The sequence below is a fragment of the Bicyclus anynana genome, chromosome Z (assembly GCF_947172395.1).
Source record: "Bicyclus anynana chromosome Z, ilBicAnyn1.1, whole genome shotgun sequence".
NCBI lineage: Eukaryota > Metazoa > Arthropoda > Insecta > Lepidoptera > Nymphalidae > Bicyclus > Bicyclus anynana.
The window spans coordinates 14,377,368-14,392,311 of record NC_069110.1 but is presented as its reverse complement, the minus strand read 5'-3'; the positions used below and the strand labels follow the sequence as shown (position 1 = coordinate 14,392,311).

The window sequence follows — 14,944 nt, the reverse complement described above, 5'->3', positions numbered from 1 at the left end:
CGGCCGTCAAATGTCATTCGTTACTTAACAAGATACGCGGACACTGGACACAGTTCACATTACACCGGATGCCCCGATATTTTTTGTAATTTAATATGAAAGTTTTTTTTTTATAAATTAATTATTTTAAACACACATTTGTGTTTATAAGATCGAAATATATGAGTACGTTTCGGGATGTTATACCATTTACCTAACACGTTGTATATTGTATATTTTCAGTGGAGTCGAACTAATGCAGTGTGCGGACAACAGTTGCGGCAATTGGAGCTTTGCGTTGAACCTAGTTCCAACCACGCCAGGTGAGTCCTATTCCTTCTTATTTTGATGACTGGTACTAGAAAACTAAAAACATCAGTTTTATGATCCATTTTTGTGCTTAAGTGTAACACGTGACTATTTCTAAATGTTCTGGGGCTACTGGTCAGAAATGGACAATGTTCTTTAATTAGATACACACGCACGCACGCATGTATGCACACACGCACGCACGCACGCACGCACTCACGCAAGCGACACGCACGCACGCACGCACTCACGCAAGCGACACGCACGCACGCACGCACGCTAGCGCGCACGCAGGCACGCACGCACGCACGCACACATGCACACATGCACGGACGCACGTATTTACGCTCACACCCACACACACACGGGCTAGGGAGGTGACAAGCTTGTTTGCGGCGAAAGTCCTCCAAGAACTTCGCCGTATAAAGAAAAGTGAAGAAGAAAAAATTAAGACATTAAACATCTGAAGAAGCAGTAGCGCGAGACCCTCTCACCGCGAACTAATGCCAAACGGCTGGGACACAGAGGACGATGTCTTTACTAAAATGCTCTCCACTTAGCATGTGGTGGATCCACCTGCCTGAAATGAAAGATTTGGTTATCTTACCCTGATGTAGAAGCAAATATGTTTTTTTTTTCAAATCTTTTGAACCAGAATACTTAAAATTTAGACTAAAATGTAATTTAAAATAATTAATTTAATTTAAACGGAATTAAAATGTCAAACAGGTACCGTGCAGCGCTGGCAGCTGCCCCTACCGAGACCGCGGTTCCTCTCCTCTCAGTGACGTGCAGAGACCTGCATTTCGTCAACCACGCTTCGCCCACTAAGTATGCATTCTTTCTGGTCATATTAAATGTTGTACTTTTCAATATTCAATAATAATTGCTATCATCATTATCATCAACATATAAGCCAGATGAGAACATCCTTTTTAACCGACTTCCAAAAAGGAGGATCTACGTTCGGCTGTATGTATGTTTTTTTTTGTATGTATGTCCAGCGATAATTCCGTCATTTGTGGACCGATTTTGAAAATTCTTTTTTTTTGTAGGGATGTACTTGAAGATGTATTTGTTGAGCTACGCGTATGTTGGTGACTTTGATTCTTCTGTGTATCTCTTTCTCTGATTCTCATTATAATGGCGTGATAGATCATTTCTGATTTTATCATGCGGTCCGAGCATCGTTCGTTCTATCATCTTGTTCTATATTCTATCTATATAAAGTCACTGAAATTTAGCAGGGAGGTAGTTTATAGGTAGTAAACGTCCGCAAACAACGAATTTTTGGTTGAACGGCCCGACTCCATCATCATCATCATATAAGCCGATGGACGTCCACTGTAGAATATAGGCCTTTTGTAGAGACTTCCAAACATCACGATACTGAGCCACCTGCATCCAGCGAATCCCTGCGACTCGCTTGATGTCGTCACTCCATCTGGTGGGAGGTCGACCAACACTACGCTTTGTAGTGCGGGGTCGCCATTCCAGCACCTTGGGACCCCAACTTATTGAGCTATATCGGTGGCTTTGGTTCTTATGCGGATTTCCTCATTTCTGATTCGATCACGCAGAGATACTCCGAGCATAGTTCGTTCCATCGCCCGCTGTGTGACTCTGAGCCTTCTTATGAGGTCCGTTAGCGACCAAGTCTCGGAACCATAGGTCATCACGGCTGGATTAAGGAGGTTTAAAGGGCAGGCAAAGTCAGCCGCAGGCATCTACTAGTTAATTATGAATCGTTTACAGCAGAGTTCCCCAAACTTTTTTGTTTCGTAGACCTCTTGCCATGTTTTTCCGTGTTGGGTAGACCCCCTACTTATCTGATATTGATTTTCTGTAAATTTCCAACTGTAGTGAAGTTTAGTGTCAAAAACTTAAAAACACATGTTAATTTATACATTTATTAATTTAATTTAAATTATAACTACTCAAAATAAAATGTTGTATCTGTTATGTAAAATATACGTAACATTAAATAAACATAAAATAAACTATAAATAAAATAAGATAATCAATAAGTCAATTTTTAGTGAGAAGGATGAACCTGATGCTGTAAGTGAATAGGTAGTATCAGTGTATGTGTTAAGATCCACTATTGTGGACCCCCATTTTCATTTCATGGACCCCCAAATTTTTTTTCGTTGACGTAGAACCCTTGCAGGTTGTCATAGACCCCTAGGGGTCGATATAGACCACTTTGAGAATCAATGGTTTGCAGGATGGCGGGTAATCGCGTGAACTTCGAGAAGTGCACGGTGCTGGCGCGTCACGTGAGCGCGCAGCTGGCGTCGCGGCGGCTGATGGGCGACGGGCCGGTGGCGTCGCCGCCCGCGCCGCACATGCACCTGCCCGCCTGGCGCTTCCTCAGCAGCCGGCCCGCGCTCACCGAGCAAGGTGAGCCGTAAACGATGACGCCTTAAGGTCCGTTTATATCTACAGACATTGAGCGTGCCAGACACGTGCCGTGGCAGATAAAATAATATCTAAATATGTGACTGACTGACATAGTGATCTATCAACGCACAGCCCAAACCACTAGACGGATCGGGCTGAAATGAAAGGATTATGATCAATTCTGTTGGCTAAATATATTGGAACTCAAATATAATAGACTCAAAATTAAAAAAAAAAACATATATTCGCTGTTTATGGTTAGTGTCGTATTTATATTTATCGTAACGCGGCGACGCAGACGTTGACAGACACGGGCCGCGCCCGGCCAGTATTCGCGGAAAGAATATTTTGTCTGTACGATTCATATCTGTAGAGTCCTTTTCATGAAACCTCATCTAAAATTGACAGCGCCTTACACAAATGACATTAGAGCCGCCATTACCAAATGACAATGAGCGCCATTAGGACTTCTTTCATGAAAAGATCTTTAAGTGTCTCTAGCTATCTGCTGGGCACGGGCAGTGTAAATAGACGGTGTCTGTGGGTATCACGCTACTTGTCTGTGACGCACTGTGTCTGTTAGATATAAACGGACTTTTACAAGTCGATGAACGCTCGGTTGCACGCACGAATAGCTGTCCAGTTCCACCTGAATAGGGAGAAATGAAAATTATCTAATTTTATAAATGTACTGAAATTAGTTTCTATGTCTAGATTAATAATAAATTGTATTTTTGGTCATAGACAACGCGGTCATTATAAATTAGTTAACATTGACCTTATTTACCCGAATGTATCATAAAAATCAATTTATTCAAACCTAGTCATCATCCCCATGGATATAAATGAATTGTGAATTTTGAATCTTGATATTTATTCGTGTTTATCATAAAAATCAATTTATTCAAACCTAGTCATCATCCCCATTGATATAAATGAATTGTGAATTTTGAATCTTGATATTTATTCGTGTTTCAGCTATGGAGTTGACGTCGTTCGAGCGAGAGCCGCCCGTGGACCATCACGAGAAAGACCGATTGAAGCGTCTGCGAGGAGCCACAGAAAGGGCCTAACTTTCACCTAACAAGTAACATAGTTATTAGTACATATATTCTATCAGAATCTCGTTTACAGTGTTAAAACGTAATATACGAAACATCTCCCAATTCAATGTTGTGTATACTTATATAGGCTAGTTGACACTTTTTTTAAATGGTCTTAAATAGTTCAATAACGTTCTACTAGACTAATAAAACTTTTTTTATATTTTTTTGAGACGTGATTACATGAAAATATTAGTTTTTGACAATACGAGCCAAAAGCGCTTGTCGGCTATGAAAGTCTATATTTCAACTGTTTCATGACGTCACTACAATAAATCCCATACAAATGAAACGTTTGACAATTATTTCGACGTTTAGTACATCAACGGTGTCAGTGACGTCACAAAATGGACGACAGCGTTTTAGACGTTTGGTAAATTTGAAAAAATACGTGTATTTAAACTGAGTTTTAAAAGAAATCCTTAACTTTTATTAATTGATATCGATATATTTCGGGCCCTTATTCCATGAACAACACGAAATTAATATTGTTTATATTTAATTTGATACGAGTCAACTACCCTATTAAAACTCAGTGGAATAAAACATCCCAGTGAAATAATATAAGGGAATCGTTGAAATTTTTTTTCATGCACTAAGATGTTTCAGAACGTTTGAGCGAATTATAAAGATCCTGAAGTATTATTAAAATATTTAATTACAAACGTACCAGTGTCGATGTTTATAAAATATTTACATTAACATAATATGTACCATTATGGTCATAGTCATTAATATAAATCTAATAAGAATTGAAATGTAATCACACATTTTTTAAGTTATAATCTAAAATTGTATTAAATCCGTGATTCCAGTTTTTATATCTATGTTGATGGCACTTTTAAAGATTAGGTATCAGTGCAGTATTTAAACTCGTGGTATTTTAAAATTGTGTACAGTCTCTACAATATTTCATAGAAATTACTTTTTACGTAAGAAATATTATTAAGTAAAGTTGTCAAAATCATATATAACGTAATATTATATATTATAAAAGATATATCTTAATGGGAACCTGTTTTATAATTCATTATTTTTATTCAAAACCATTTCTTATGTGATGTATTATGTATATGTCATTCATTTATATTAGTACAAGATCACGTTTTAGTCGACCAATCACCATCGAGTTTCGTAATGAAATTTCTATTTTCTGCAATATAACTAGAAAACGTTAATATTTGTTTATATAGACAAAGTTGGAAGTATATAATTCACACATATAAATATACTTTTTTTTTAATTTTATTTTGCCATTGACATATGTGATAGGGCTATGTGTATCATATGATATGAGTATCAGAAGGTCCCAATTATAAAAGTTAATATAATCCCAAATTTAACATGATTTTCGACATGACGTAATAAGTAAATACTGGATAAACGACCCATATTCTGCTCACTGTTGGGCACGAGTTTCCTCTTAAAATGAGAGGGGTTAGGCTAATAGTCCACCACGCTGTCCCAATGATGATTGGCAGACATCACACACGTAGATAATTGAGATAATTCTCATGTATTCAGGTTTCCTCTCAATGTTTTTCCTTCAAGGTTTGAGACACGTGATATTTAAATTCTTTAAATGCACACAACTGAAAAGATGCATGCCTCGAACTGGATTCGAATTTACACCTACCGAATTGAAGGCAGTGGTCATATCCACTAGGCTATCACGGCTCTTTGGGCTATCTTTGACTTCGTCGTTATCAACCCATATACAGCTCACTGCTGAGCTCGAGTCTCCTCTCAGAATGAGAGGGTTTAGGCCAATAGTCCACCACGCTGGCCCAATGGGGATTGGCAGACTTCACACACGCAGAGAATTAAGAAATTTTCTGGTGTGTAGGTTTCCTCACGATGTTTTCCTTCACAGTTTGAGACACGTGATATTTAATTTGTTAAAATGCACACAACAGAAAAGTTGGAGGTGCATGCCCCGGACCGGATTCGAACCCACACCCTCCGGAATCGGAGGCAGAGGTCATATCCACTGGGCTATCACAGCTCTATCTTCTTCGTATCTTTGACTTAGTACAGTTATTTTGTTATAGATTGTGGTATGTCATATTTACAGATTCTTTGCTTAACAAAGCATTTTTTATTTTGTTGCTTCTTCGGGACATTCATTAAAAAAATTCTTGGTGGTAAACCATTAAAGTTAACGTTTTCTGCAGTAAAAGCAGAAAAATACAATTTATTGGAAAACTCGTTGATGGTATGTCGATGTAATGGGAACTTAGACTAAAAATATATAAAAAAAATAGTGTGCACTGATTCAAATATTTTAACTATGACTCAGTGACTGTAATACAGTGAACAAATTTTAAAATATATACATTTACGATATTATTGAAGACATATTGAATATGTTAGTATAAAAATATTATAATATATATACATGTATTGTATAAGTAATTAAATATGTCATTTTGGTAAATTTGTACTAACATACAATTTATCTATAAATTATTATTATGAGTTAGTATATCATCTATTCGTCACGATACGATATATATATACATATTTAGGAATAAAATTGATTTTTTTAATATTGTATAGGAGTGGATTTAGTAGATTTGTTAGAAGTCGATAAGTGAAGTACACATTTCCTTTTGCTACTAGTTCAGAAATCAAAAGACTCGAGGAATATATGACGGGTGTTATTTTAGGTGATTAGTTCTTTAGGCAGACCGGTATTTAAAAATTTCCTATTATATTAAAAATTATTATAGAAAACAATATTATTTTAGAAATTTAATGTTAGCGAAGTACAGTGTTAATAAACGCTCTCTAAATATTAGGGTACAGCCTGAGTGCCCGCTGGAATTGACGCGGGCGGCGCGTGAAACGCGTCACTCTGGTTGTAAATGTTCTCTGACCTAGGGACCATTAGTTCGCTCACACTAAGACCACCCGCTCACTTACAATTCTTAGTTGGCCGACTATCGAACAACAATAGCAAACGTTTTCAATTTATTTGGACAACTTTTAGGGTTCCGAACGTACTTAGTACAAAAACGGAAGCCTTATAATATCACGCGCACATTTTAATGTCTGTCTGTTTTCTCCGAACTTACCGGACCAATCCAGTTGAAATTTGGTACACATATCAATTCTTGTGACTCAAATACAGGGATGTACCGTGAATAGGTAAAATTTGAATATGGGGGGTAAGATGGAGAGTTGAAAAAAACTTTTACAAACATCATCGTGTGGTACATCAAATGAAAGGTTTCCAAAATATTTTTTTTTTGGAATAAAAAAAAATATATCTTTCAAGTTATTTATATAGTGTACAAAAGCGGTCCCGGTCAAGCTTCGACTTATGTGCACTTCTTCTATATCCCTACTCTACACTACTCTAGATCTTCTATCTTTTATCAGTTTTTTCAATGCTGTAGCTTCTGTAATTAAGATTTTAAAGATTTTTGAACATTACGGATTAAATTACCAATGTATTATAATATCTGACTTAATTTACTAATACAGTCATTTGAATTGACTTGATAATAATAAAAAAACTGATTATATTGGTATAAATTGGACACCGATCGTATTAGATTGATAGTCAGCCAACTTACAATTGTATGTATCCGGGAACACTTAGTTATTGTACATTTTGTTAGTCATGTTGCGTATGAGACACGAGGTGCTTTTGAAACGTTTTTAATTTATTTTTTTACTTTTATTGGTCCTTGTATAGTTTGTGCTAGTATAATATTAAAATTGCAAACAAATTGCTTACAAATAGCGATTAGCGAGAGTTTTTTATTTTTCCGGTTAGGCGATACCAATATACAGGGTGCTCGGGAGTATTTCCCATAACTGCAAGGTGTTGACGAGTCCACTTATAGGAGCCGAACTGCATACCTAATATTTTTTAACTAAAAAATAAAATCTTTTTATGTTTTCATACAAAGTAATTCAAATAATTCCGATTTATGTTACACATGCCTTTATTTATCATTGCATTTTAAAATTCGTAAATCTTGGCGACGTCATAATTAAAAGGATGCGTCTATGGGACACATTTTAAGATGTATTTACAAAAGAAATGGTATTTACCCCGAAAATATTAATTTTAGAACACATGTTCCTTGAACATTTTTAATTAATTTTCGGTAAAGAACATAACCCCAGAATTATGGAAAATACTCCCCAGCACCCTGTATAATGTCAATGCACATAAAATACGCCACAAAATTTAGCTTAAAACATTTACTAAACACATATATTTTGAATAGACAGCACATCAAAAAATTACTTATATTAACGCACAATTATAACGTAACAATTGAAGATTAAAGTTTAATGAGCACTAGGCCTAATAATTTAAATCTCTACTACTTCATTTGGTTTATCAGCTTACAATGTAAGAACCACTATAATTATTTGATTTATAAACAATTTTTTGGGTCCAAAGATTTATTTCAGTAAATATATATATGTTTTTTTTAATTACTTCTTTTAAAAATATAATTACTTTTCTAAATCTTTGCATCAATATTTCCATGATGAGGGTATGAAACTCAAAGCCTTCTCAAAGGTCCTGGACTCAATTCGCAGACGTTGAACGAATGTCGTACACACTTTCAAAGTCCTAAATTCTTAGTTGGAATAAAAATAGTTAAGAGTTGGTCATGGTTTTAGAAAAAAGTTTTTATTAATATTCACCTTGAAAAATATATTCACCCGTTTTCTTTATCTTTTTATATTGCAGTTTAAAATAATTTTCAATAAATATTTTTAACGTAGTTCTTTTATTGCGACTTACATTACTTTAAAAAAAAGCGTTAAAACGTGCTAAACATGTATATGTCAAATAAACATTTTTTTTATTGTTATAATTTTAATCAACCCTCAGAATACAGAAAACTCGAGAAGGTGTAATCGCATATAGGTATGAAGCCGCTGAAATTATTATTTTTTGGTGTAATCTTTTGGTGTATGCCGTGTTGTATGACGTGCTATAAAGGTAAAATCTTTGGTCACAATGCGTGCTTTAAAATAGCGGTTGAACGTGCCTTCTGGTGTTTTCTGTATTCTGAAAGGTTACCTTAAAATTCACTATTTTATCATTAATTTTAGGGAATGTAATGTAATAAGTGGGTATGACATAGTCCTGCGGGCGGGGATCGAATCCATTACGACATGATGAAGTTGTTGAGTCAGGCTTGAATACCGTGGAACTATTCAGGCTTCATTTTTATACTTTTCAGTACATTAATATTATATACAGGATGTTGGAGATTATTTCCCATAACTTTAAGTTGGTGACGAGACCACTTATAGGGATCGAACTGCATAACTAATATTTTATTAACTAAAGAAAAAAAAAATATGTTTTCATAAAAAGTAATTCCAATAATTCTGACTATCCATGCAACACGCGTCTTTATGTAAGAATGAGTTTGATTTCTACTATTGTCAAACAGCTTTTACTTATTAAGGCAAACTTATTTTGATCATAGTGGTCGGACTTTTTCGATATCGACGAGATGGCTACTTCATGATATTTATCAATGAATGAATTTGGCTCCGTCGAAAGAAATATTATCTATTCCGAAAATATTCATTTTAGAACACAGGTTCCTTGAAATTTTTTTATTAATATTCGTTAACGAATATAACCCCAGAGTTATGGAAAATACTCCCCAACATCCTGTAAAATTTGCGTATACGTTTTTCGATTGTTCTTGGTTACTTTTGTTGTGTACATTTATTATTATAATTATCGTGTTATATAAGAGTTAGTAAACACATGATTTTGCTCACAAGAAGTCTGCATTTAAAATACAGGTATACTATATTTACTATTATGCATAATTAAATGTCATATGTAGAATGAAAATTATATTATTATATAAATCATGGTATGTTTTAAAAGGATGTACTGTAATGTTGATCTCAAATATTTAACTATTCGTATAATTATGACCGTGTCTCAAGGCGTAACTTATATTTTCGTGTAACAGGGGTAACTTATATTTTCGCGTATTTTTGATTTTTCATAAAGGTGTATGTGTGTGTGCGCTTAGCTATATTATAAGTATTTTTTTAAATAAGCAAATTATTTAGTTCCACTTTACAAATTAATTGCGATTTCCATTAGTACACAAAATTAGTTCCGATGTAGAATATTATATATTAACCAGTAGATACGTAGCAGTTGTGTTTTTTTATCTTTACACACAGAATATAGAATAATAGCCAGATAGAGCGCACGGAACATGTCAGAGAACCAGCCATTCCAAATACAAATTCAAAAACAAATACATTCGCGAATCAGAACAATACAAAGTCACGAAGCGTTGCATCATTAGAAAATCACAGTAATTTCCAATATTATTGAAGACAAAATCCGTCTTGCTTTTAAATATTGTAAAAACTGTTCACAAAAACAAAAGTCAGAAGATGGAGTATCTTTTTAAAAATTAGTAGTCTATTTAGATATCAATTTACGTAATTGTTGTTAGTGTTAAATCTAGAAATACAAAACCTCCTCGTCCGGTGTTGCTAATTTAAATTTAAAATACTGTCTAAACTTACATTAACGTGCACAATTCAAACATACAATTATAAATATGTACTTTAAATCCCACATTCGGCTCACTGCTGAGCTCGAGTCTCCTTTCAGAATGAGAGGGGTTAGGCCAATAGTCCACCACGCTGGCCCAATGCGGATTGGCAGACTTCACACACGCAGAGAATTAAGATCATTCTCTGGTATGCAGGTTTCCTCACGATGTTTTTTCCTTCACCGATGGGACACGTGATATTTAATTTCTTTAAATCCCAACATTATATCATAATTTTATAATCAACGTAATTTTATTCATCATTATGTATTAATCTGACACACATAAAATCCTAAAGTGCATGCATAATAATATTTCAGTCAATTCGAAAAAAAATATTATTCCAATAAATATTTCCAACACATTTTTATTGTAAATTATGAAAAAACGTTGTAAGTAGCTAGTACATTATGCGGATGTCAACAAGACGCAAGCGTGACGTTTGTTGTTTTATTTATGGGTTTCACCGACTTCTCCGTGCGGCTTGTAAAGACTCATTCTGGATCATTCTCTATTCTGTGTGTTTACAGAAGTAGCGAGTATCTCGACTTATTCAAAATATTTTATTTTTATTTATTTACACTATTATTTTAAAATTTTTGATTGTTTATAAACTACAAAATATAATACAAAACTGTAAAAAATATAATTTTGGAAAAATCCAGCCCTTACGTTGCGACGGATTTGAGTGCCCAAGCAACCGACGATTAGGGCTCCAGAGTGAGGAACCTCCTCACAATACGCGCCGTCTCATGAATCACTGCCATCTATATCCGACTCTTGATCCAACAGTGAAGCGAATTGTATAACCGCCGTTTTCAATACCTACCCAAGATTACGGATAGATAGCTATCCTCGATTATCAGTAACAGTCAAACTATCTTTACATAGACAAACTATCTGTCAGTAGGTTATTGAAAAGCAGATAGGAAAAGAAAGATAGATTTTCTTAACTTCAGTAAGCGAAATGGCGGATAGATAGGGTATTGAAAACGGTCGTTAGTTCGCAATTTCGATTATTAATAAGTCTGAATCTATTAAGTTCCTTCTATTGTTGCGATTTTTCCACTCTTTACTCCAATCTTTCCCGTATTTCTTCTGTTCGAAATATTTTATTTACTTTCTGAGTAAATAAATTAAAGATAAAATTACGTCCTACAGTTGGGTTATAGTCCTATTATAAATAATTCTTATACAAATATACGAGTATTTAGAACGTAATTGGATTTAACCGAACCACATTATATTGATATCGCTAACCAAGCCCATCTAGATATTATAATGAGAAGAAATACACTGCCAGAATATTCTGTTGGACAATTTCATTATTTTGTTTATTAAAATTACAGAAGTTTATCAAATATATAATTAATTACAAACGCCAGCCTTTTGAATTAGAATTTCCTTTAGAATTTACACTTTATCAATATTCTTAACAATTTATTAAAACACCATAATATCTATGCGGGACTATAAATGAAATGAAAAACTATAATTTATAATTAAATTTTATATTTTAAGTAACATTGATTGCCATTTTTTAAAGTATTATTATTAACGGTAGAACATAAGAATAATTTTAATGATTTATACATGTATAGTGTACTTTCTCGTGTAAACTTTTTAAAAATTTTATTTTGATAAAATATGGCTGCTATTAATCAAGCCGGAATGCCCACCAAGTAATAAGAGTACTTAAAATATAGTCATCTTAATTGTTTTTTACTTTAAGTTTTTTTTTTTTTTTTGGTAAAATAAAATTAATTCGTGGTGTAGTATGTAAGTAAATTATTTATTATATGCGATAATATATAGAGATATATCGAATTATATATCTTGAAAAAAACTAACGATCACGTTAGTATTATTTTGGATGATAAATTATTGTTTGGCCAAAAAATATGATTATGCTTTTATTTTGTCTTTCATTGAGCCAGAAAAAACAATTTGATAATGATACCATCCCAAATGTATACTACACGCGCTCGAATGATAAAATCTTCGTTTTTAAGTATAATCATAACAATTAATGTAGATATCCACACATTCTCATCATCAAATATCTTGCGTTTGAGTAACCCTCTCTCGACTAGATTCTGTTAGTACAAAATATGCAACTATTGCATTTTACATTTACGTATATTACATTCCATATAACAGACTGTTTTGTTTTTATTGTTTTTTCGAATATGCATGTGGTATTTTAAGTTTTAAAATGTTATTACTTTTTACTTAGTAGCAGCTGGCTGTGAAATGTCACTGTATGTGTGTCTCGTAATACATACTTGGATGATTCAAAACTACCTTCACCTGCTACTATAATTTTAATTTTTTTATGTTTATTGTACTGTTACATTCGTTGGTGTAATTCTACCACATCCGATTTGCGGATATGCTTTTAGAATTTGTACTTTTTTGAAAAAGAAAGTAACATGGGCCGAAATGTGAAAAGAATGAATGTTGGATGAATGACTTGCGACAGGTCTCAAGCGACCCAAAAATAGGTCGCGCCTTAAACTTAAAAAGAAAAGGCAATACGCGACAATGTGATGCAAATTAAGCCCTTTCTGTAGTCTGTAAGTGGCGCTAGTGATTGGAAATAGCGTTAAAAATAAGGAGTTAAAGTCTAGCTTGATATAGCTTGATGAGTTGTTAAAAGACAGTTAAAATTGCAAATGTAAAAACAAAAAAGGAGAGGACGGCCAAAGATGATTGTATTTTGTGCAAGAGGATATTTGTGTAAAAGAGGAAACTGATGATTTGAGGTTAGAAGTGATAGAAAGAGGATCACATACCGTTTCAGACTATTTACATAAGAACTAGACTAGAAGTTTTAAACCGTTCAATTACACAAAAAGGTATTTTTACGGAGCTCTTTAACCGACGAACACGATTACAACTATGGAACATCGATTTAATAGAGATAGTTTTTACACTCGCATTATATCGCTGATCATATATTTTGACAGAGAAGTATCGTCTAGCGAGGCAGGTCCTTATGTAATTAGTCTGATGTATTATGCACATATTAATCATCATCTTATTGTCCTCACTAAAGTAGGGTACTTTTCGCAGTACATATTTGTATTCCATATTATTATATCTACTACCTGAATATATCAGTATTGGCGAGAAGTGTAATTGCTAGACAATATACAATTTGATACCTAACAAAATTATATTAGTAATGCATAATTAAATGCGATTAATTTGAAGTGATCTGTTTGATGTGAAAAAAAAAATAATATTTAAATAATTTAACTTTAATCTTGAAAAAAAAGAAAGAAAACTATTTACATTAAAATTGTTATTATACCTTCTAAAATCAATTATTTTTCCCATAGTACATGCTCTTAAGTATCCATTGTCTTAGATCAGTCTACGTACCTAAATATTTTAAAAAGAAAATTTTGTTATTTACAAACACAACTTCGCAATTTATTCGATAGATATTTATTCGTATTTCATAGATATTTTGTGATTTTATCGTCTATTGTACTTAATGAAGGTTACTTTTGCCTATTCCCTGTAATTAAATAGGTAAAGGAAGCCCCTACTGATTCTATAAGTTAAAATATAATTGTTGTCTGTGTATTTTAAATTATATGATGCAAATTGAGTAGCTCTCTCATAGAATTGTATATCCTCTATGTACATTGATGTTCAATGTCCTTGTTGCAAATTTCCTACGTGTCTGTAATAGTATAGAGTTGTATCAAAACTAAGGCTCAGTTAACGCGTTCCTTAAATGTTATATTAAACAAAAATTTAAATAGTACGCCAATATTTAATTAGATACATAAGGGTGTTCTTTGAAATAAATATAAATTGTCATTCGATACTTATCTTTTATGTGTCGCTATTTTCATGTCAGTGTGAAGATTACATATTTGAAACAATATAGGTATTTAAATGTAATTAAAATTATTACACCAATAAATTGTATCAATTATGACACGCGCGTTTTATTTGCCATAGATACTCGTATCCTTTTATATTATAAAATCTCTATCATATATTTAAACTCTAGCATACACCACGTGGTTGCAACCGTGTCATCGGAATACAAAAAACGTGACAAACAAACAAACTCACTTTTACATTTATAATAGACTAGCGGACGCCCGCGACTTCGTCCGCGTGAAACCCTACCACTTTTCTACCCTACTCCCACTCTACAGCTACCTTACCATACAGGGAATGAGTAGGGACTTAACCCTACAGACAGACAGGCAAAAAATTTACTGTTAGCATTTTTGGCATTAGTATCGATCACTAATCACCCCTGATAGTTATTTTGGAAATATATTTCATGTTCAGAATGGACCTCTCTACAGATTTATTATAAGTATATATGTGTCTACTCGTATTATAACTATAAAATAAAACTCTTAGTAATTAAGATAATTTATTAGTTATATTAAAGGACAATTCAATAACTATATAATACTAATTATTCTAACAGATATTTATATACAAAACAAATAGCCCTTAGTGTCAGAAACACGAGAATGAGAGGACACTTCAAAATATTTATAGTACTTGCAAGTAAAATACGTTTATACTGTAAAA

The 14,944-nt window shown here is 33.4% G+C and overlaps 1 protein-coding gene across 1 annotated transcript in view; it reads left to right on the top strand.

Annotated features, from left to right (window-relative positions):
* The window catches only part of LOC112047828 (ras-GEF domain-containing family member 1B), a 28,936-nt gene extending 14,609 nt beyond the window's left edge, over positions 1 to 14,327 (top strand). Inside the window, exons 10-13 of the mRNA XM_024085087.2 lie at positions 223 to 302; positions 1,018 to 1,119; positions 2,516 to 2,691; positions 3,670 to 14,327. Of these exons, the coding sequence (XP_023940855.1) occupies positions 223 to 302; positions 1,018 to 1,119; positions 2,516 to 2,691; positions 3,670 to 3,764 (453 nt within the window). The 3' untranslated portion in view covers positions 3,765 to 14,327. The remainder of the gene's footprint in view (positions 1 to 222; positions 303 to 1,017; positions 1,120 to 2,515; positions 2,692 to 3,669) is intronic.
* Positions 14,328 to 14,944: the final 617 nt, after the last annotated feature.